We start from the raw sequence: 21,500 nt of genomic DNA on the forward strand, positions 1-21,500 counted from the left end.
TTGTGTGATTAGACCCAAGGAAATAGACAGTTCAGCACAAGGACATCCTGTTACAGAACAGTTATGGTTTGCTCCTTGAACCTAGATTCTGTTCCCAGACTCAGGCAACTCTTTTCATCATAATTCAAACTTGATAAAGTTTTTATGTGATGGACTCCCACTAGACTTAGCCTATGAAAATGAAAGCCAGGTTCACACAGTGTCCTGAGAGAAAAGAGAAGGCATAGACACCAGCACAAAGAACATTGAAGATAATGGAGTTTCCTGACTCAGACATGAACTTCAAGCTTATCTTTCCAAACTCAAACTCCAGCTCTCTTACTCAGCTTCTATTTGCCCTTGAGAGTTATTCAACCTGTCCAAAAGTAGAGATTATCATCTGCAAACTGAGCAGAGCTGAGGTACTGTCTTGTAGAACTCTTGTGAACTCTGAAGATTAATTGTTACGTTTAAATGATGTGTGCCTGCACAGCGTTGGAGGTGGGGAGTATATTGGGTGCATGTGGGTGTGTGAACATGAGTGCAGCAGTGTCATAAGCTACTCCCCTGGAGCTAGAATTACACATGATTGCGACTCACCTACTTTGGATGCTGGACACTGAATACAATTCTGTTCCTTTGCAAGAGCAATGCAGGCCCTTAACATATGGACTAGCTCTCCAGCTCTCCAGCTCTCCTGCTGTGAATGTGAAATGCATGTGTTATGTAGTTCACTGGAAGCTGACATCTAAGCACTGTGCATGTGTTTTCTTTTATTAAGGCCTGGTAGTGGGGGCAGCTGATTACACTATAACACTGGGTGTAGTGTTGGCTGTTGTCTTGATAGTATTATAAGCATCAGGACTTTTGCTCAAGTAGAAAGGCTTCAGAGGGGCATCTTGTATACTTCATAGATAAGTTTTAGTTATTCCTGGCCTTCATAAACACATTTACCTTGAAACTATCTTTTGCTTGTCTACTATCATTCCTTTACTGGAGTACTATCTTTTAGCACTTCTTTTGGGGTATCATCTGGATTTATATTTGACTTTGTTCTCTCTCCTCTAAATATCAGTGATTATAGAGTTTCATTGTTTTTCATTGGTGAACATGCTTCTATCTATTTTTTCCATAATTTTTGTGATATCCTTTGCATCATACATTGTACTATTTTGTTGATTGCCCATATTTTCCCAGTGGGCTCTGCTTTACCTTCTATCTCTCAACTTTTCTTTCTTTTCAGAAGCTTACTTTTTCTGTTTTTGAAATGACTGTACTGTCCATCCCATGCTACGTGGACCAGGTAATAAAGGCAGTCTCCTTTGCTGGGCCAATTCTCTCTTATAATTGTATAACCAATGACCTAAGAATGAGTTCCACAGACTCTCTTCCCCATGACTGCTTTTCAGCTGAAAGAATATAAGGAGAAAAACACAGATTGTGTCTGGAGCAGGTCAATAACAATATACCCAGCAACATTTGGTAGTTTGTCCTTGCTAGCTAATGCAGGTCTATGAACAAAGAGATCAGCATAGCTTTAAGGAAACCAAACTAATAGTCATAAACAATCCTTACTGAGAGCCAAGAGACAACACATCAGAATAGATAAAACCATATCCTGTGATGTCTTGTGGATCTGATTACAGGCTTAGCTTAGACACAAGGCGCAAATTTTTAAAAATCAAGTTTTTAATCAACTTTATGTTTTGGGTCTAGTGATAGTGTTAACTAAGAAAATAATGTTAATGTGGGCAGTCAATACAGGACTGCTGGTAATAGGAATGGCCAACTTAGCTCACTATAAGCTTCCCTAAATTTTAGATCTATTTCTATGTCTACATAGCTCTTGACACTGTCATTATTACTATTACTACTATTAATAGCATAATACCATCAGGTTTCATTGTCTTCTCCCTCTGTGTGTGTTAACTTCTGAAATAACCAAACAGAAGCTACAGTCACAGTGATGATAATATTAGAATGTTGCAGATGCCATGTATCTTCCCTGAGTCTTGGCTCCATACTTTGTTGCACTGAAATATAAGTATGTCTTTATTTGATTAGGATGGTGGTCTAGAAGAGGCCCAGAGGCTACTTGCTTCCTGGGAGGTAACATTTAGATTTAAAATATGTAATTAAACACAGATGTAGTCCACTTAATTTGTTCTGAAAAGTCTGCTGATAGCTTACTTCACTGTTGGCAAGCATTTAATCAGCATTTATTGGCATTCTTTTCTGAGATTTTAAATAAGTCATAAAATTTTATGACATGTAGAGTGTTTTTGATAATGGCTTCTATATTTTCTACAGATAGTACAGTAGCATACAAGTAGAAATATCAATAAAGTAGCCAGTGAACATCATATCTGGAAGAGTAAGGATCTTAAAGTTGACATAATAACCAAATGTCTGTCTTTCAAATCATGCTGCATGTTTTATGTGGGTATGTCATGTTTTTCCCTTTACTTTTATTGCTTTGAATGCTTGTAATCTATGTTGGGAAACTGAGAATGTTGTGCTATTTTGTTTATTTGTTTATTATAAAAAGGGGGTAATAGAACCATGACACAGGAATTTGAATAGACCATGCATATGTGTTAAATGTATTAATCTGTTAGAAAAAAGTGAATCTCTGGTAACTATTCTAGTATTCAGATTAGAATAGTTTCTTGCTTGGTGGCCACATGAACCTGCTGTAAACTATTTGCAGTTTATCATTAGCATATATATATGCATATATATATGTATGCATATATATACATATATACATATATATATACATACATATATGTATATATTGGAACTGGAAAAATAAAAATTCTTATTTAATATCTAATGCTAGATTCAGGTTTGGTTGTGGATATCTGCAATCTAAGCAACTCAAAAAACTGAGGCAAGAGGGAAGCAAGTTAGAATCCAGCTTGAGCAACTTAGCAAAAAAAGTACCAAAATAATAATTAAAAATGAAATAAGTCAGTGGTGTCATTCAATGGCAGTGCACTGAGAAACAGACAAGAACAATTCTTAAGTATATTGACTTATTCAGCAGCCAATGTTTGATCTCAATGATTTATTTAGTTTCTGGGGGTGAAGGGAAGGGACAACAGTAAGATTACTGGAAACTTAAGTTTGAAGTGATGTAAGTATTTTTAATGTTATACACCAAACTGTGAATGTTCTAAAGAACAAGAGATTGTTTGTTTAAAATAGTTTGTTTCATATAATTTCACAATATTGAATATTTTATTGTTGTTGATGAGATCAGAAGAATACCATAACCCCAATAGATTAGTAAATCTATTCAGAAGAGACTTTCTAGTCTTGTTCACTCAGCATCAATTCCAGGAATTTGGTGAAGGCAGGGAGTAAGTTTGTATTCTCCTTGGAAGATGAACTCAATTTTGATTTAACATACATCTGTTTTATTATGATCTTAAATTATCCAAGCTTGTGAATAATCACCAATAATGGGTTAGCCTGTTTTCCGTAAGTTCCTGTTTTCTGCACATACCTAGAGTCAGTGATCTCATCCAAAAGAAAATAAATAAGATAACCTTGATGTTTCTCTGTCTATAACTTCATATATATAATAGAGACATAAGCACACAAGCCTAGGTGGAGGCAAGGTGTTCAGGATTGGACACTTGGATGGGATTTTAAATGGTTTATTAGTTCATTGTATCAATAAAATGGATTAGATGATTATAAATATCTCTGCCATTCATGAGACATGCCTACATAGACATTGTCCATGCCTACATAGACATTGATTTGTGCCAAGGAGAAGCATAAAGATAGTATGTTTCATGGGTACAACACAAAAGCTGAGATTTAGACCCTTTTTCTATTGGTTGGTATGTGTGCTTGTGTGTGTGCAAGCATTCGTGTGTGTGTGTGTGTGTGTGTGTGTGTGTGTGTGCGCGCGCGCGCGTGTACCATTTTGCAAACAACATTTCGTTAGGTTCTTTTCTATTATGAGTCTGCCATGTGTTATATTGCTTTTTATGTGTGTTGTTGTCTAAGTAATCCCTCATACTTGCGCTCTCCTTCAAAGGTGATGTTCTTATTTCATTACTACAATGAGATAATGGAAAGTAAAAGATGTTAAGTGGTCTTCTTAGAGGGTAAATGCTGGTAGACACAATTCACTTTCCATTCACTTGACTAGCTGGGACACATTGCTGCTAGGATACCCTTTGAAAGTTTTCTTTAGTGTGATTTCTTACGCAAAAAGCTACACGAGGTTTGCAGAAACTGCTTATGACTATCAGTTTGATTTCCTTAAAGCTACTCTGATCTGTTTGTTCATAGACCCGCATTAGCCTTCAAGGACAAACTACTGAACGTTGCTGTGTATATTGCCACTGCTTTGTACCAGTAATTGGCACATCAGTTCATGAGGCAGCTCTGTTTAGAAAGTGTTTGAGAACCCAGTCAGTGCTGAGAGGCATGAGTATGTGATGCCTTGAGAGGAGGTAAAATTTGGGTCATGAGAAGGTGGACTACCTCGGTGCTTAAAGAAAGAGGGTAAAGAAGAACATACTTCCACATTTTCGTTATCCATTAGAACTCAACGTCAAATAACTTTCCCAGGCTCTCACCTCAAAGGGTAATCAGCATTGTCTGCCTTCCACATAGCTTTATTTTCCTGACTCCATGCCTTTAGTAGTACTCCCATTTGGCGGAGGCATCTTCCCCTCATTGGCATTGATCTCAGCCTATCTCTGCTATCTCTGAATGCATATCATGACACACTAACTCCAATGGGTTCCCTGTCATGGATCCCAACATATTTTGTCTGTGTCACACTTTGGCTACTCATTTTTGGACTCAGTTTAATTTTGCATGTCTGTAGCTCATCCGGATCATGACCATGATCTCTGTGGAGCATCCTTACACTGAACCTGTGTTTGTATCCCCTTGCACTCACCACACATGGTTTCTACTCCTTAAATAATAGACGATTTTATAATTCTTTGATATAAGGTGGTTTTAAAGCATAGTGAAAAGGATGCTATTTGTTGTGGAAAGACATTCCTTCCAAAGAGGTGGTGTGGCCATTGGTGAATGATTGAGGAGAAAATCTCTATGTCATTTATTTCTCTGGAGATTTCTGATGTTCACTCACATAGCCAATATCCTGTTAAATTAGTCTGTTCCAACAGCACAGCTCATGTTTAACCCAGTACTGCCCAGTGTACTGTCCACCCCTTCCACTTCCTGTAAGATTTCTGAGTATCTCTTATTCCCAGAAATGTTCTTTGCAAACCATTACTTTAGAATGCTTTGTGTTAAAATTATGCTAATCATATTCACAAGACTGGGAATTAAATTTTGATTAGATGTAGGTTGGTTAGGTTTTTTGTCCCCCCCACCCCCAGCCCCTGGCCTGCTGGCTTCCGCATGTGGAAATGAGGTGCCCCTGGATGACTTCCTGTGGGGGGAGTGGGGAGGGAGGGTACACTGTGTGGACTCACCCTGAAAATAGATTGAGACTGAAAGGAGAATGATTGGAACTGAGGTTTCAGCTTGATTATCTGCTGGAGTCTCTATTACTTCTCATAATATGCTTGAAAAATTTTATTTGTACCTCAAGGGCAATGAGCCTGGCCTCATTTACAAATATGAATGCAGATATTCACCACGCACTGTCTTCTCCTTTAGGCAGGCTGGCTGACTGTCAGCTTGTTTTATTTACTTCCTCAGAAAAGAATATCCATCTCCAGGGGATTAGCCATAGCATGGATAATGGGATAATGGAAGCTCAGGAATTAGGAAGTTCAGCTGTGATTCCCAACTGTTCCCTGGATAACCATGAGCCAGTTTTCCACTCTCACTCTGGGACTATTTTGTCTGTGAGCAGAGACAGAGCATTCTGATCCCAAAGAACTTCTCCTAAGGGTAGATGAATACATGTATAATATATGCAAAATACACCATCTGCACCAAGGAGGTACTCAATAAATACTCATCTGCTTGGCAGTTACTTTCATGTCAGACTGATCATGACAGGAAAATTCCAAACTGTAAAGTCACTCAGACAAAACTGTCTGTATCCTATAGCTGTCTTCCACATTCTATGTTGTTATTTCAAGTAATAAATAGTGCCTATATTCATTGTGTCCTCTGTGTATGAGGAGACTGTGAATGGGTAGAGGGAGAAAAATCAAATTATTATATCTAAGAAATTTGTCATAATGATAAACAACCCAAACGTGTTTTATTTTTCAAGAAAACCATTGTTATCTTTTGAGATATGAAAAGTATCTTAGAAATGATTCCGTTAATCTTACCATCTGCTCATTGTTAAACCCTACCTTGCCTTGTTTTAAAACTTACAAAAGTCATAGCAGGATGTGATATCAAAAGACTGTAAATGTTATGTATAGATGGATAGTAAAGGCTCTGTGTCAATAGCAAAATTGGTAATCTTTTGATATTTGGTGTGCTTTCTACTCTGGTTTTAAGTACAATTATTATTTATTTGGAAGTTAATCAGATTATTATCAAATGTCTTAGGAGGGACCTCATACTGGCCTTCAACTTTTGTCAACACATTCTGTAATTTCAGCCACAACCCTTTCCCATTGTGGTTAGATTATTTATTCCTTTGTACAATAAAGACAAAGATCACAGTGACATTGTATATTGGGTAGTAAGTATTGAGAGACAGAAGCACTGAAAAAATAACTAGGATGGTGGAAGTCTCATTTAAAAGGTGGATTATGATAGTTAGCATAATTTGTGACCTTCAGAGCCCTCTGGTTTCTACTTTGAAGATGAATGAACACTTGTTCTACATGTCTGCCATTAACATGTCAGTTGTACTTAGCTCTAGCCTTCTATGGCTAAATTGTTTCTAGAAGCCAACTTTGTCCCTGTGAAGTTTGACAAATGTGAGCTTGCCCATGTTATCTACCTTTTTAAACATCACATTACTTCTTGGCATATCTTTTATGACATAAACATTACAGATAGCTGATAGTATCTTTATTATATTTATTATACTTCATGCTTTGGACACCTGCTAAAGGATTCCAAGACAAAGTAGGATTATAGAGAAAGCAATGGACCAGTGTGTTCCTTGAGCTGGTCTCGATTTTCATCACAAAGCAACTATCTTTAACTGTTTTCTTACAGGAGAAGAAGTATCAGGGGGTCTCTGTCCAGTGCCCCCTCCTCCTGAAAGGATGGCTTGTGAAATTCCCTGTCGAATGGACTGTGTAGTGAGTGAGTGGACGGTGTGGTCATCCTGCTCCCAGTCCTGTTCAAATAAAAACTCAGATGGGAAACAGACCAGGTCACGTTCTATCCTGGCTTTGGCTGGAGAAGGTGAGTAACAACAGGTTCATTGCTTCACCTGTAAGTTTTATTGCTGATTAAGTTACCAAACCGTTCTTGCCTTGCATGTAAATAGGCTTAGAGTATATTTGTATTTGTTTAATGTACATTAAACATTTCATTTCCACGCACCCTTTATTTTCTCTGAGTCCTATTTTATGAACGATGGGCTCACCATTCCACATGGATTGCATAGTCCAAACTCTCATATGACCCAGTCTAATGGATTGCATGTCCTTTTCCTTTTACTTCTTAGAGAAGGGAGCCAAGTGTGGTCACACATCCAGGCTCAGGTGTCTTGTACAATTGGGAGCATAATTGGATCTGTCTAATATAAAGAGTTCCAAAGCAGGAATTAGAGACCTGACTTTCCAACAATATATGCCAGGGACATCTATAAGGGACTGATCTGTGTCCTGATTTCCTTTTCCAGAACATCTAGTGCCAAGGGCCAGGGAGGGAACATGAAAGCCATGAAAATAGCTTTGAAGAAGGTAAAAGGTGCTATGGGGATGTGGATAGTAACTGCAGAACAAATGAAAGGAACAGCGGCTCCCATCATTCCCAGCAATGGACTCCATCCCCAGATACACATGTTATCCCTTTCATGTCTTCCCTCTGCTTCATCAGTCTTTGGTTCCATTAGAACAGCAGGACAGTGAGACCCCTGCTGTGAGTAGCATCTTAAGCAAGATTTCAGTACTGTGATCATAAAAAATAGGGCCAAGGTCATGGTAAAGGAAGAATTTTGTTATGTTAAAGTGCAACTGCTTTTATATATCCCAGCTTTGATTTTCTAGCATGAGGGGGAAAGATTAGTACTAATTAGAATAAAAATAACAAAATGGAGGCTATGCATCTGAGCTATTTGTCCCACTGAATAAAACATTGTAGTGTGAATGGGTAGGGAAAGATCAATACTTCTGAGATAGACTACTTTTTGCCCTGGATAAAATGTAAAAGAATAGATAGTAATGAGGTTTGGTTATCTTATTCAGCCATGAGTGTAAAGGTGAACATCTGCCTGGTCTATCTGCCAGGGTGTACTGGGTTGTCAGAGCTATTTTAGAGTTGAAGGTGAGTTTTTCTTGATAGATTTTTAACACATGCCTCTGGATTTCTCAAATGGTAGTAAAATGCTTGATGGGGGATCTGTACTTTAAAAATGACAGTCTGAGAAACAAAACATCTTCCTTAAGAAAAGAAATTATATAGTGTGTATGTTTGACATGATGTCCCTCCAAGGTCATGGCCTATTTTATGTGTCTTTAACATATGTATAGAGTGCATTTGACATAGTGTTGGTCCAAAGTTCTGCACTAGTCTATCTCACTGATTAGCTTATGTAAACATAATAATATCAAAGGAAAAGCTGTTTACTTTTTTGGGGGGAATTCATTTCAGAAATGCGAGCTTCATAGGTAGACAGTAGACTAAGTTAACTTTATACTCTGTTGAATATGGACCTCCTCCCTGTTAAATTTGAAGACAAGGACATACCACTATCCTTAGATCATGGCACAGAGCATAAATTTCTGGTCTGAGAGTCAGAAGGATTCAGTAGGTTAAGTCTCCAGGATGCAGAAGAAACAAAAGCAAGAATGATAGCAATATGATTTATGTTTTCTTTTTCACTTAAAATTTTCACAGGTGGAAAGCCCTGCCCTAGTAGTCAGGAACTCCAAGAGTACCATCTATGCAATGATCATTCCTGCACACAGCTCTACTGGGAGACATCTGCTTGGGGTTCCTGCTCTGAAAATACTCTTGTGACTGCCCTTAATGTGACCATTGGCTGGAATGGAGAAGCAACATGTGGGGTGGGCATCCAGACACGGAAGGTCTTCTGTATCAAGAGTCATATGGGACAAGTAATGACCAAAAGGTACCTCCAGCCTTCTTCTGAAAGTACATATGACCATTTTCCATGTATTATTAGTAGAAAATGATTATAACAAAACTGGCAGGCCTAGGTTTGTGGTGGAATAATAAGAATTTGTGTTGTTCTTTGAAAAATCTTTATTTAATTTATATTTATGTGTATGTGTGTGTACTCGTGTGTGTGTGTGTGTGTGTGTGTGTGTGTGTATGTGTGTGTGTGTACTCATGTGTGTGCAGGTGTCTACAAAAGTCAGAAGAGGGCATCAGATCTCTTGGATCTGGGGATACAGTGGTTGTGGACCATTCTATTCAAGTTCCAGGAGGGGAACCCTGGTTCCCTTGAAGAGCACTTTATGCTCTTAACCATTGAGCTCTATTTCCAGACCTTGTTGTTCTTGTTATGCAACCTTTTAAAATAAACAGTTATACTTCAAAGGTAAGAATATTTAATAGTATGCTCCAGAAGTGCATATAATATATGTATCAGTCAATAAAAAATTAAGTCATCTCTACAAACTTGAAGTAAATTTGAGTAGTCAAATACATTTTCTAAGACTGCCTTTCTCTTTGTCTCTTTTCAAATCTTACAGAGACTAGATCAGCCTGGAAGCAGGGTCTATTGTTTCACTATGATTCAGATTCCCAAGTCTCTCTTACCATAGAAACTTTGGTTTTCCTAATCTGTGCTCATAAGTAGAATATAGTTATATGTTTTCTGTATCCTCTGTAATGAATACATACATTTTAAAGGTAATGAGAATATATTGACACGGGCGCTGAGATAGAAATTTATAAAAAAACAATGTCAAGAAGTATAAGAAGTATTTAAAGTGATGTTAAGAAAGAAGAGATTGGCAAGAGACCTCTATTGGGAAAGTTTCATTTCTGGCTCTAGCCCTTGCTCAGATTGTGGAAGCAAAGAGAGAATTTAAAGGCCTGTGCTTTGTTCAGAGTTGGGGTAGTTAAACTCATAGCATGCCTTGTAGCTGTGATAGAAGACCCCACTCTTTCCATAGGAATGTTGAGTCACAGATTGTGCTGATGAAAGCTTAGGCATATTGCTATCAGCTTGGCAATTCAGTGGTCCCCTAGGAAATAGGAATTTTCAGTCTAGGAGGAAGCAACTCTCCTTTCTCAATTCTCTAACGGCATGAACTTAGAGGTACTGTAGTCAAGTGATAAAAAGCAGAGGTAGACAATGAAGCTAGTGTTCAGAGAGATGCAGAAACATTTGCATCATAAACATAGGCAAAATCATGCCAAGCCTGCCTCACCATACCCCTGCCTTTTCTGATATTGTAGACAAATTTATTTGCCTAAGTGTCAGATTCAGTACAATGTATGTTTATTGTGGTAACTCAAACACCTGAGTATGACTCTTCACTCTTGGTATGACATTGAAGGTCTGTGCCCTTTCACACTGCTATAAAAGATGTGTTGGCTGTGTATGAAGAAAACCACAGAAGCTAAAACTAAAGGAACAAAACTGGCTATCCTAAAAGGAAGGGTGACAGATATGGCCCACCATTGGTACTGTGAGAGTGTCTTCAGCAATGCCTGCTCTTCTAATCAAGGCAATATGTGGACTAAATGGATCTATGAATTAATGGTTTTCTAGAAAAACTTGAATCATTACACTTCATGTCACCCACTACAATCGATAATCTAATGAGTTTAACAATGAAATCCTAAAAGAGTTTTAATATAATTGAATTGTGTGGACAGGGGGCCTCTATTTCTGGAAAAGATTGCAACGTTATTAATTTTTTGTCCTAAATTTTCAACTTTGCAAAACCATCTGTGAAACAGTAGAACAAATATAAAACTGAAAACACACATTGCATAAGAATAGGTTAATCCAACGTGACATCCAGTCAATATTTACTTGTTATTATAAAGGAAAAATATAGCAGGCAGGGAGTCTGATCTCTCTTCCATAAGTTTTCAGTTCTTAAACAGCTGGAAAAAGTCTACTTGGTTTAAGGTAACTTTTTCCCCCATTTCTTAGCAAAAGGGTACTAGAATGGAGACACATATCTACTAAATAAGTTTTTAGCATATACTAAAGTATCACATGGACAAAAAAAAGTTGATCTGTAAATTAAATGGCCTTCATTGTTATCTCATATCTCATAATTACCTTGAATAGAGTTTATTATAAAGATGTCTGAACATACCCCTTCATTCAATTCTTAACTATCCTGGTTAAAATTGTTATCAGTTTGGCAAAACATAAAGTCAGCAGTCGGGCCGTGGAAGGGTATCCTGGTTCTTGAGTTGTTGGTTCGGCCACGCCCCCAGAACCCAGGCTCCTGACAAGAGGTCTGATCTCCATTCAGCCTACACCCTTCAGTCACGTAGGATGCAGGTAGAGGGCATGATTAACAGGTCTCCACCTCCAGAGATTAAAATATTAGCGAGTTATCTAAAGGTGTGGGGTGGGGATGGCGGCATAAGTAATTGAGTTATTCCCTCCCCTTTTCTCCCTCCCTATAAAAGCCAGGCTCCCCTGGCTTTTTTTTGGGGGGGGGGGAGCATGACCCATCTACATCCATTCACCACTCCATGAACAATAAAAGCTTTGGAAAACTGAACTCCACGTGTCTCCTGGACCTGCCGCTGTCAGGTTCCCAGCCTTTGTAGCTTCCTGATGTAGCTGCCAGCCTACCCGCTGCGTGAATGTGGTACCCTCCGCCACCAGTGTAGAAAGCCCACCCGGGACCCCACCACCGGACTTCCCCCCGCCCCAGGTGTTTTTTCCCACAGTCAGCCACGAAGGGAGTCTCAATTCATGGTTTTTCTCAGATCAGATTGGCCTGTGGGTATGTCTCTAGGGGTTTGCCTGTTTTTTAAATTAGTATAGAGGGTCCAAACTTCTGTGAGCAGCACCATTACCTGAGCTGATAGTCTTGGGCTGTATGACCAAGCTAGACAAACTTCAGTCTGTGAGTGATCCAATAAAGAATGTTCCTCCATGGTTTCTTCTTCATATTCCTCCTCAAATTCCTGCTGCAATGATAGACCTCCCTTAATGATGGATATGGAAGGGAAAACCTATTAGACCTCTTTTTCCACTAAATTGCTTTTGACCAAGTGTATCATTACAGCAACAGAGATGAATCTAGAGCATGAGTTTAAAGGTGTTTTGTGGGTAAAATAAATCATAGTACCAGAAGTTAACAGCTTAGAGAATAATTTATAAACTTGTATGTACTTTTTTAAAAAAAATTGTATATGAGACTCTAAAATATTATTTCAGTGAATAACCTCCAGTTTTACTACAGGCCAAAAATCACTTTGATGGATGTTTCACATAATACACACTGACACAGAGGGTTGGGGGATTGCTGGTGTTAATTACCTTTTGTACTATTGATGAAGCTGTAAAAGTTTCTTGCTGCATGTCTCTAAACCATCCTGGTAAATATGAGCAGCCTACATTGACTTTAGTCCATTTATTTAATTAAAATTTTTGAGGTCAATCACATTAAATAAGAAGATAACACTCCAGTGAAATGCCCTGTGATATTACCAGCAATAGAAAGCATGCTTTGCTCTTTCCAAAAATATAAAACATTTACAGTTTTTTTTAGTGTCATAGCCCATGTCAATCCAGGCAGATCTTCTGTTACCTATGAACTCCTTGGGGTGATATGGGTGTTAGAGACAGAAGGGAAAACTATTTTCCTAAAGACTGGGCTAGAGAGAAGAGACGAATGTGTTAAAGTAATGTGTTTTGCTCCTAACTCCCTAGACCAAGAGTCACAAAGTTCCTCTCCTCACACTGCTGAGACTCAGTTTTGTTTGCATGTGATTGTGTGGGTGAGAATGTTACCATTGTATGAGAAATAAAACTGATCATATCAGAAAATGAGAACCAGCCAGCACACTACGGAAACAGAAGCCGTGGCTCACATGGGTCTTTCTAGGAGTTTGTTTCATTATTCAATGCTTTCCAGTTATAACATTTAAAATAAAAATAATAGCAACAAAGATTACAAACACAGTGTTCCAAGCCTTCCAAAGTTCCTGATAAGGCATTTCCTGCCTTTACTGTGAAAGCACCTGGCATTTGTGTGAGATATACTAAAAAAATAGCTGTGTTTAAACATCTAGTCTATAAAACGTTGGCAGATGCGCCCTATCCAGCTGAGTGAGATGAATATGGCTGTGGCTGAGTCGGATGAGTGATTAGGAAGATGGGCAGAGAACATGCACCATGATGAGAAAGGCACTGTGAAAATTGGCTTGGGTTCTTAGCTCCATATGATGCTGTTCCTGTCGGTATGGAGCTACAACCTATGTGATGAGAATGAAAGACAATGTGTGCAGTTCCTCTCAAAACAAGTCTAAGGGAATGTATACATCAAGATGAAATTCATGTGCCTAGTTTCAAGAGCAATGAGATTCAGTACACCATGTATACAAACAGGTAGGAAGAGTAAATCATCCCCAAGGGCAAGGAGCCATGATTTCTCTACTAACTGAACAGTGAATTCATGTCTTTCTGGTTTTGGAGGCTGTGCTTTCAACTTGAAAGTGGCTGAAGAACTTAGAAAATATTCCCTCAAATTGTTTCACCTTTTGGCTCCAATGACATGAAATAGAAAGTAACTCCATTGCAGTTTCTACTTATACTGAGCTAAGGACCTGGCATTTTTAATAAAGGCAAAATTGTCTGATCAAGACAATCAGAGCTAGTAGTATGCCTCACGTGTTATCTGTAGAACCTATATACCTAAGTTCCAACATAAACAATATGGAGACTCTTGATGTGGGTCACTCACTGAAATGGTGCAGAAAATCAAATTTGTAGTTTTTCTAGGCAGAAGACACAAAAGATGGTGGTTGACAATGATGGTATTTTGGAACTCTGATAGAAAATTTATGAAAATTGCAAATGTGATCAAGTGTGAAGTCTTATACAACACACTCATAAATAAAGGAAGTTGTGCTCTGGAGGAAAGGGTAAAACCTTCTGGAAGAAGAAATTGACAAAAACACAATTTCATGGGCAAGAGAATAGTTGATTTTATGGACCAGAAAGTGTGTGCCCTTTCAGGATAGGCCTTGGCTTCCTAATTCCATAAAACACTAGAAAGCCTAGGGCTAGTCTTCCCAGGAAGAAGATAGTAATGTTTCTCTTGTTCCCTTAGGATAAAGCACAGAGAATATGTCCCTCTTAGAGAGGGCTAGCATTACTCCCAGTGAGCTGCTTTATTAATGATGTATTCAGAATCAGCAGGACAGATGCTGACATTTCCCCAGTAGAGAGTAGCTTTGACTCATACCTGAGTGGCCAGAGTCCCCACAGTTTTGGCACTCCATATGGAAAACTTGAAGGTCAGCATCACATTAACTTCTCACCTATTCTTTGAATGCCCAGAGGAATTTTCTATAGGTAGGTGTGGCCCCTATATCTATGTTCTATGGCGTGTAGAAGAGCAGGCATTGCTGGAGACACTCCCACAGTGCCTAAACAGTACTCTGCTGCCAGCTCTGGGGCCCAAGAGGTAGCAGAGGGGTTAGGATAAATGGCAGCTCACTTTATTTTTATTAGACCTCATAGTATAAATAAAAGTCCTGAGAATGATTTCTGTGTTTTTCACTGTCTGACTAAGGCATGATATAAATTTTCCTTACTGGAGTGGATTGTTTCAATGACACTATATCATTCTAAAGAACCTTTTCCTCCCACAGCTTTGATCATTGAGCAAATCCATTTGATAATGGTTTGTTTGAATTAATTATGGTTAATAACAATGCCACTAATACGTTTTCATTTATTATTTATTACTCACTTATTATTTTCTGTGTGCATGTACTTTTTTTCACTGTAATTTATTTTTATCAGAGTATTACATACTCCACAGAGTTGAACAACACACTAGGATTGATGGTGGAATGCATTCCATTGTCAACTATTTCCTATTCTGTATCCCATTTCCCATAAACCCAAGCTCTATCTCAACTGGTGTCATGTCTTTCTCTTGGCTATGTAAGAATGATTCACCTAGATCATCTATAGAAATATCAGCTGCAAGCAGTGAGCACCCATCCTTTCTTTCTCCTTTCTTTACCACTAATTATATCTTATCAGTTTCTTGTCTTCCTATGCTTTGCCTCCATGTTCACACAAATGAACATACATAGATACTCTCAGTCCTTTTTTTCTTTCTGTTGTTTTCCTTTTAATTCAAAATAAAAGAGATTTTTGACATTCGTCTGATTGTTTTTGATTATTAGTTATAATTCATCTGTTAATTAGTATCCATCAAAGCAATACTATTTAGACCCTGTTTCCAGGACTTTCATAATATCCTTCTGGGTTGGGCATTCTGCCAGCAACTTGTATGTATACTTTTGATTAATACTTTGTAAAATTTGTCTTAGTCAATTTGAACTACTATAATAAAAAATGCCATAGTGCAGTGACTAAAAATCAGGGCATTATTTCTCATAGTCTTGGAGAGTAGGAGTCTCAAGCTAACAGTCTGGTCAGGGCAGAATAAAGAGATTCTTCCTAATTTTTGATGGGCTACTTGCTATATCTTCACATGGGAATGAGCAAGGATAGGGAACAAGATTTCTCATGTCAGGAGGCTGGTCCTCTTGTGAAGGCTTCATTCATATAAACTACTCACATCCTAAAGACCACACCTTCAAGTACTGTCACCTTGAAGGTTAGAGTTTCTACATGTGGGAACCACAAACTGGCCATCAAGTTTCTCCTATGTCAATTAATGTACTCTAGAATTTCCCTCCCAGGCAGGGCTAAAGATTTGTTTCCATAGTGATTCTAGATCTCACCAAGTTAGCAGTCAATATTTGTCGTCACACATAGCATCCTTCTTTGCTGTTTTTAATTTAGACTCTCTGAACCCTTGATTCATTTCATAAGGGCCTCAGACCTCTGCCTCCCTATTTCATTTTTGATGCCCAGACTTAAGCGTAATTGTATCTTTGCCCTACCTACCTGAACCAACAGTTTAGAGCACACCATCTCTGAACAGGGCTGCCTCTTCCACTCTCTGCATTGTTTCTAACATTTTTTTTTAAATGATGAAAATGTTTCAAGTGTTTAGACCTATCAGTTATGGTCCAATGTCAGCAGTATTCTTTCTTCTTAGATGACATCTTTTTTCCTTCTTCTTTGTTCCTAACATGATTAGTTTGTAACATGAGTCTTTAAATTTGAAGTATCCTAGTGTTTGCATGTTGGTCATTTGTTGTACCTGGAGAATTTTTATTCTGAATTACCATGCTGTGGTGTTATGATAATCTGGCCCATAATCTCCCTGATAATCTTATGTCTTTTGTTTTTTTTTATTTGTTTGTTTGTTTCCTACTGAAAGTCTATTAATTATTAGACTTGCTGTGTGATATTTGTCCTACCAGGATATTTTTCTCAAGTCCTTGGTCTCCCTGTAGTTTGGGCTTTACTATTTATTATTGAAGCCCTTCAGTTGAGCATTCTTCTGAACTGATGTCAGGAATAAGAGTGAGAAAAAAGTCAAAGCACTTAGCTACACATAGTTCTGACACTAAGATCATTCCTTTAAACTACATGACGTGTTTAAACTTTATGTGAACTTTATAGATGGAAATTCCACATATGCATGGTAAAGTGCCGCTCTGTCTCCCTTGTTTCTTTAGAAGACAAATGTGCTTTTCAACTCTCAATATTCAGCAGCATGAAAGCAATCAAAAAAAAAAAAAAAAAAAGAAGAAGAAAAAGAAAAAAAAGATGTTCTTTATCAGAACTTTATTTCTTCCAAGTGATTAACTATATATTCCATTCCTGGTTGTACAAGTTAACTTAATTTTCAATGAAATAACAACTTTCACATCTTTCTATGCTTAATGATAGCTAACATGCATATTTGTTATCTATGGTTTATAGTATCATATGTTACCTGTCTCATTGGCCTACATGTTTTATGGAAAACATAGGAACTATTTAAATATTCCAAATGTTTAATGCTCAGAGATGTTCAACATTTTATGTGAAGTTAATGACTTTTCCTTCTTGTGTATTCATACCTAGCTCTACATTTTATCTTCTATTTTAGCACATCAAAAATTTGATATATTACCCTAAAAATGTTTCTTATTGAAAAATACCAAAAAATGTTTTTACTTGTTCATTCTGAAAAATATCAAATATTATTTGAACTGACCCTGATGGTGTTACAATTGACATTTTTCTTTCCTTAATTTTAAGAACCATATCTTTCTTCTTTGCTGTAGTGAAAAATACTTTGGTATCTGAATCAAGTTAACTGGAGTTGGCTTGAGCTCTGCCTCTGGCTATGACCTCCTGTGTAAGGGACAGCATTTCCCTGAGTCTTTCTTTCATTATCTATAAAAGATACATTTTTGCCTGAAATCCTACAGTTCTAAGTCAATCCATTTCTATTCCCCAAAATATTGACATAGTCTCTTTGTTTTGACAGATGTCCAGAGTCTACACGGCCAGAAACTGTGAGACCTTGTTTCCTCCCATGCAAGAAAGACTGCCTTGTAACTGCTTTCAGTGAGTGGACACCATGCCCACGGCCCTGCCAGCCAGGTTGGTGCTGGCCTCTTTTAACTTGCTTCCTTTTGTAATCATTTGATTCATCTCCTACTACATAATATGTGGGAGACTGTACAATGTGAGCATCTTTCTCACTCATCTATGTGTTAGCTTGACAATAAAGTGAATAAAAGAGTATAAATAGAGTCCTCCATATGGAGTTCTAATTTCAGGACTTGGAAAAAGAAAAATATATTCAGATATGCTATGTCATGTTTTCACTGGCACACATTCTAAGAATACATATGACCAACTGACCTGTATCTTGAAGACCTTCAAATAGTCAAAACATATTGATTGTCATTATCACTCCCTTGTTTTAAACATTCATTCCTATCATATTTCTTCTGATGCACCATTACCACCCCAAAGCTGCTATGAGTGCTCGACTCAAATCCACATACTTAATAACATATAGAGATTAATCACTATATATAAACTGGTAATTAACATAACCATGTAGAAAAATTAGAGGAAACGTTTCAATAATCCTTGAACAAGCACAGACATTAGAAATATAGGATTTGGGTTTGTTGTTGTTTGGTTGTGCCTAAGTATTATCCAGGATGCTGAAGACCCAAGTCTCTCCTGAGCATATCATACTAAATCTTTTCCCCAGATTTAGCTCAGTTTCCCAATGAGAAGGATCATTGTTCTGAAGTATGGTCTTAGTCTGAGGTTCAGAGTTAACAACCTGTTCTTTTACAGTAGTTTCACACACGGAGTCCTTGTCCCTGAGACTTTGCTCCTACCACATTGAGAGAATAAATACAAGAACAGTAAAAGTACTAGCCATGGTGTCCTGAGAAGATAGATTATCTCTCAGCCACTCATGATCATGATGGTGATGCTTTACATGCAGCATGTGAATTACTCTACTGCTGTACCAGCTCCCTGAAAAAGAACTGTTCAATTGTGCATAGAAAACTTGTATGACACTGAGCACTTTGTTTCTCCTGATAAAGTCACAGCCATGCTTATCTGGGTTTCCTCCCTCTTTGTCTCATCTAAATCAACACTTCATTAAGGTGATAAGGTAGGACCATTGCCACAGATCCAATGGGCAAAGGATGTCAGGTCTTAAAGCCCTTCTCAGGTATACTCTCAAGTTGTTGGCAAGTTCCATCAATGTCTTATGCTACAGAGAAGGCACCTGTATCTGTGCTGCTCACATTTTGAACATTACCACAGAGTTAATATAGTAGCTCTGTTTAAAGGCAGAATCAGGAATAGATATATTGAATAGGAAGGAAAGTAGAGGATTATTATCTGATTGTTGGGAGAAGAAAAGAATGCTAATTTTTTCAGGAACTCTCCACTAGTTTCTGGAATGAAGAACCAAAGTAGATGAATCAAATAAACAGGGTTTGGAATGGCCAGGAAAGATGGGATAGAAGCCTCCATTCTGATCCATGTTAAAGGCAACATTGAAAAGACTAACTTGAAGATTTACTAAAAATATAGAATGCTGTGGGGTCACCTAAGTGATCTGTCACTTTGCAAGCCAGGTTAGTTTAGTGGAGCCAGTGAACCCTGATGAACAGGGATCACTTCAACTACTGCTTCTCTGTGTAGTCTACAGGCAATAAAATTTGCCTTGGATTTCAAGAGTCCTTTTCTAACCATGGCTGAGGGTTCAATTACCATAGTTTGTAAGATTAATGCCCTTGCAGCAACTTTAAATTTTACTCCAATTTCCAGAGATTCAATGCATTGTTTAAATACTAGGCATTACTGTGATTATAGTTTCTAAGCCTCAATGGTATCTTTTTGCTTCCAACTCTTTCCAAGCCTAGACAAGTCCTTTCATAGTTTTGCAGCTAGGGGCCTGAAAGGGTAAAGATAAAATTTTAGATTTCTTCCAACTTCCTGCTTACTCTTGTGTTTAGCCCAATACCTAGATTATTAAGTAAGTGTGGGTTAATTAGAGAGCACTAAGAGATGGGTTTTGTTGTTGTTGCTGTTATTGCTGTTGTTGTTGTTGTTTTGGTTTGGGTATGATGTTGTTGTTGTAAAGAAATGGTCTTTGTAAGCTTGCTCTTCTCAAATGCTGTTGCCCTTGAATCACCTGGAAGCACAGTGAAATGCAGATCGCTGTATTTGTGCATAGGGATTTGGGCCCAGTAGCTGTGGAAAGGTGCCAGATATTTGCAACTGTATGAAATTCAAAGGTTGGTCCCTCATCCTGTATTCCAACAGCTGGTCACAAGTCCTTGAACACTCTGGGAGTGTGCTTTGACCACTCTTCCCTTTCAACTTCTTTCAGCTCAAAAAAATTCAAGGACTAGGAGAATTTAATGCGGTAGACACATGGCTGGAGTTGTGTTTACAAGTTTGAGATCACAGACTTAATACTAGTCTTTTCTACCTCAATTTCTTCACTTGGAAAATGAATTTAATAATTCCCCTCATCATAAGGAAAATAAGCATAGATCCCTGTCTCATACACAGTAAACATTAGATAGGTGACCAGGATTGTCTGCACCTAGGCTGAGGGAGGATAGGTGACCAGGACTGTCAGCACCTATGCTGAGGGAGGCTGAATCTGTAAAGAGATGCTCAAGTGTGGGTTTGAGTCCAAGTGGTGGATTTTCTGTCCTTGAGACTCTCCTTCAAGGAGTGCTTTGAGGAATGGGACTTCAGAGTAATACATTTCAAATCTGAAACTGAAGACATATCCCCCCAAGGATATGTTAAGGATATGTTAAATGCAGACTCAAATTCAGCAGACCTGGGGCTTCTGTCCCAGCTCCCAGTTGTTTCCTATACACTCTCAGTAGAGTGGAAAATGTCATCTTCAGAGTTAAAAGTAAAAAATGGGTTTGGGCTAGACCAGCAGGTAAACACACAAGTGGAAACGCAGTGGAGTTGAGAAAAATGAGTTTGCCCCTACTGAAAATTAAGGTGCAACCCAGGAGGAGGGCAGACTGGAGTATCTTCTAACTTCAGGATACATACGATTATAACTCTAGCTTGGGCCATCAAAGTTGAGGGACAGCAACAGGATGTGTGCATTTCTCAAACCTGCCTTTGTGATGGAATCACTGGAGAATCTGTAAGAAAATGTCAGTTCCTGGATACTACTGTCAGATACTCTGGCGTAATACATATGTGGTATGATTGGGAAATCACTAGATTATGTGGAATCTCCAATCTAATCCATTCTAACCCCCAGAAAAGCCATGGTGGTTCAGAAGCCTAAAACATTAGCAGCGATTTGTTTCTTAGCAATGAGTGAGCTGTGTCAGGGTTTATTTTTGTCATGGTCAGGATTATGAGCTAAATCCCTTAGTCTAAAAGGTATTTTCAAGCCATGAACAATCTCTGGCAAATAGCCAAACAGATTTCTTTTCTCCTTCTTCCTTATCTAAGCCTGTTCTTAACGCATTAATAATTGCTCCATAGCCTTTCTACACAAATGAAAGTTCTATCGGGGCTCAGCCCTGTTGTGGCCTCTCTAATTTTTAAGCCCCTGTCATAAATTAATCAGATGCTTTAGAAGCTTTTCCTGCCACTTCCCTTGCTATGTTCTCCATTCTTCAGCCTGAAAAGCAAATGTCTGCTGGACAGGACCTGGTGTTGGCTCACTAATGACACGTATAGTATCCTTGCAGGCTTTCTCACCTCTGTGGAATTTCCTCAGTGCACACCTGTCTGAGGATCACCTCAGACCACCTTAGGGTCAAACTCTTCAGGTTAAAGAGGCAATTACAGCATGGAG

At 38.2% G+C, this 21,500-nt stretch overlaps 1 protein-coding gene across 1 annotated transcript in view; it reads left to right on the forward strand.

Annotated features, from left to right (window-relative positions):
- Positions 1 to 21,500, forward strand: part of Thsd7b (thrombospondin type 1 domain containing 7B) — an 839,715-nt gene that overhangs the window by 443,408 nt on the left and 374,807 nt on the right. The window contains exons 8-10 of the mRNA XM_076941097.1: positions 7,120 to 7,311; positions 8,971 to 9,205; positions 17,658 to 17,773. Of these exons, the coding sequence (XP_076797212.1) occupies positions 7,120 to 7,311; positions 8,971 to 9,205; positions 17,658 to 17,773 (543 nt within the window). The remainder of the gene's footprint in view (positions 1 to 7,119; positions 7,312 to 8,970; positions 9,206 to 17,657; positions 17,774 to 21,500) is intronic.

The sequence above is a fragment of the Arvicanthis niloticus genome, chromosome 10 (genome assembly GCF_011762505.2).
Source record: "Arvicanthis niloticus isolate mArvNil1 chromosome 10, mArvNil1.pat.X, whole genome shotgun sequence".
Taxonomy (NCBI): Eukaryota; Metazoa; Chordata; class Mammalia; order Rodentia; family Muridae; genus Arvicanthis; species Arvicanthis niloticus.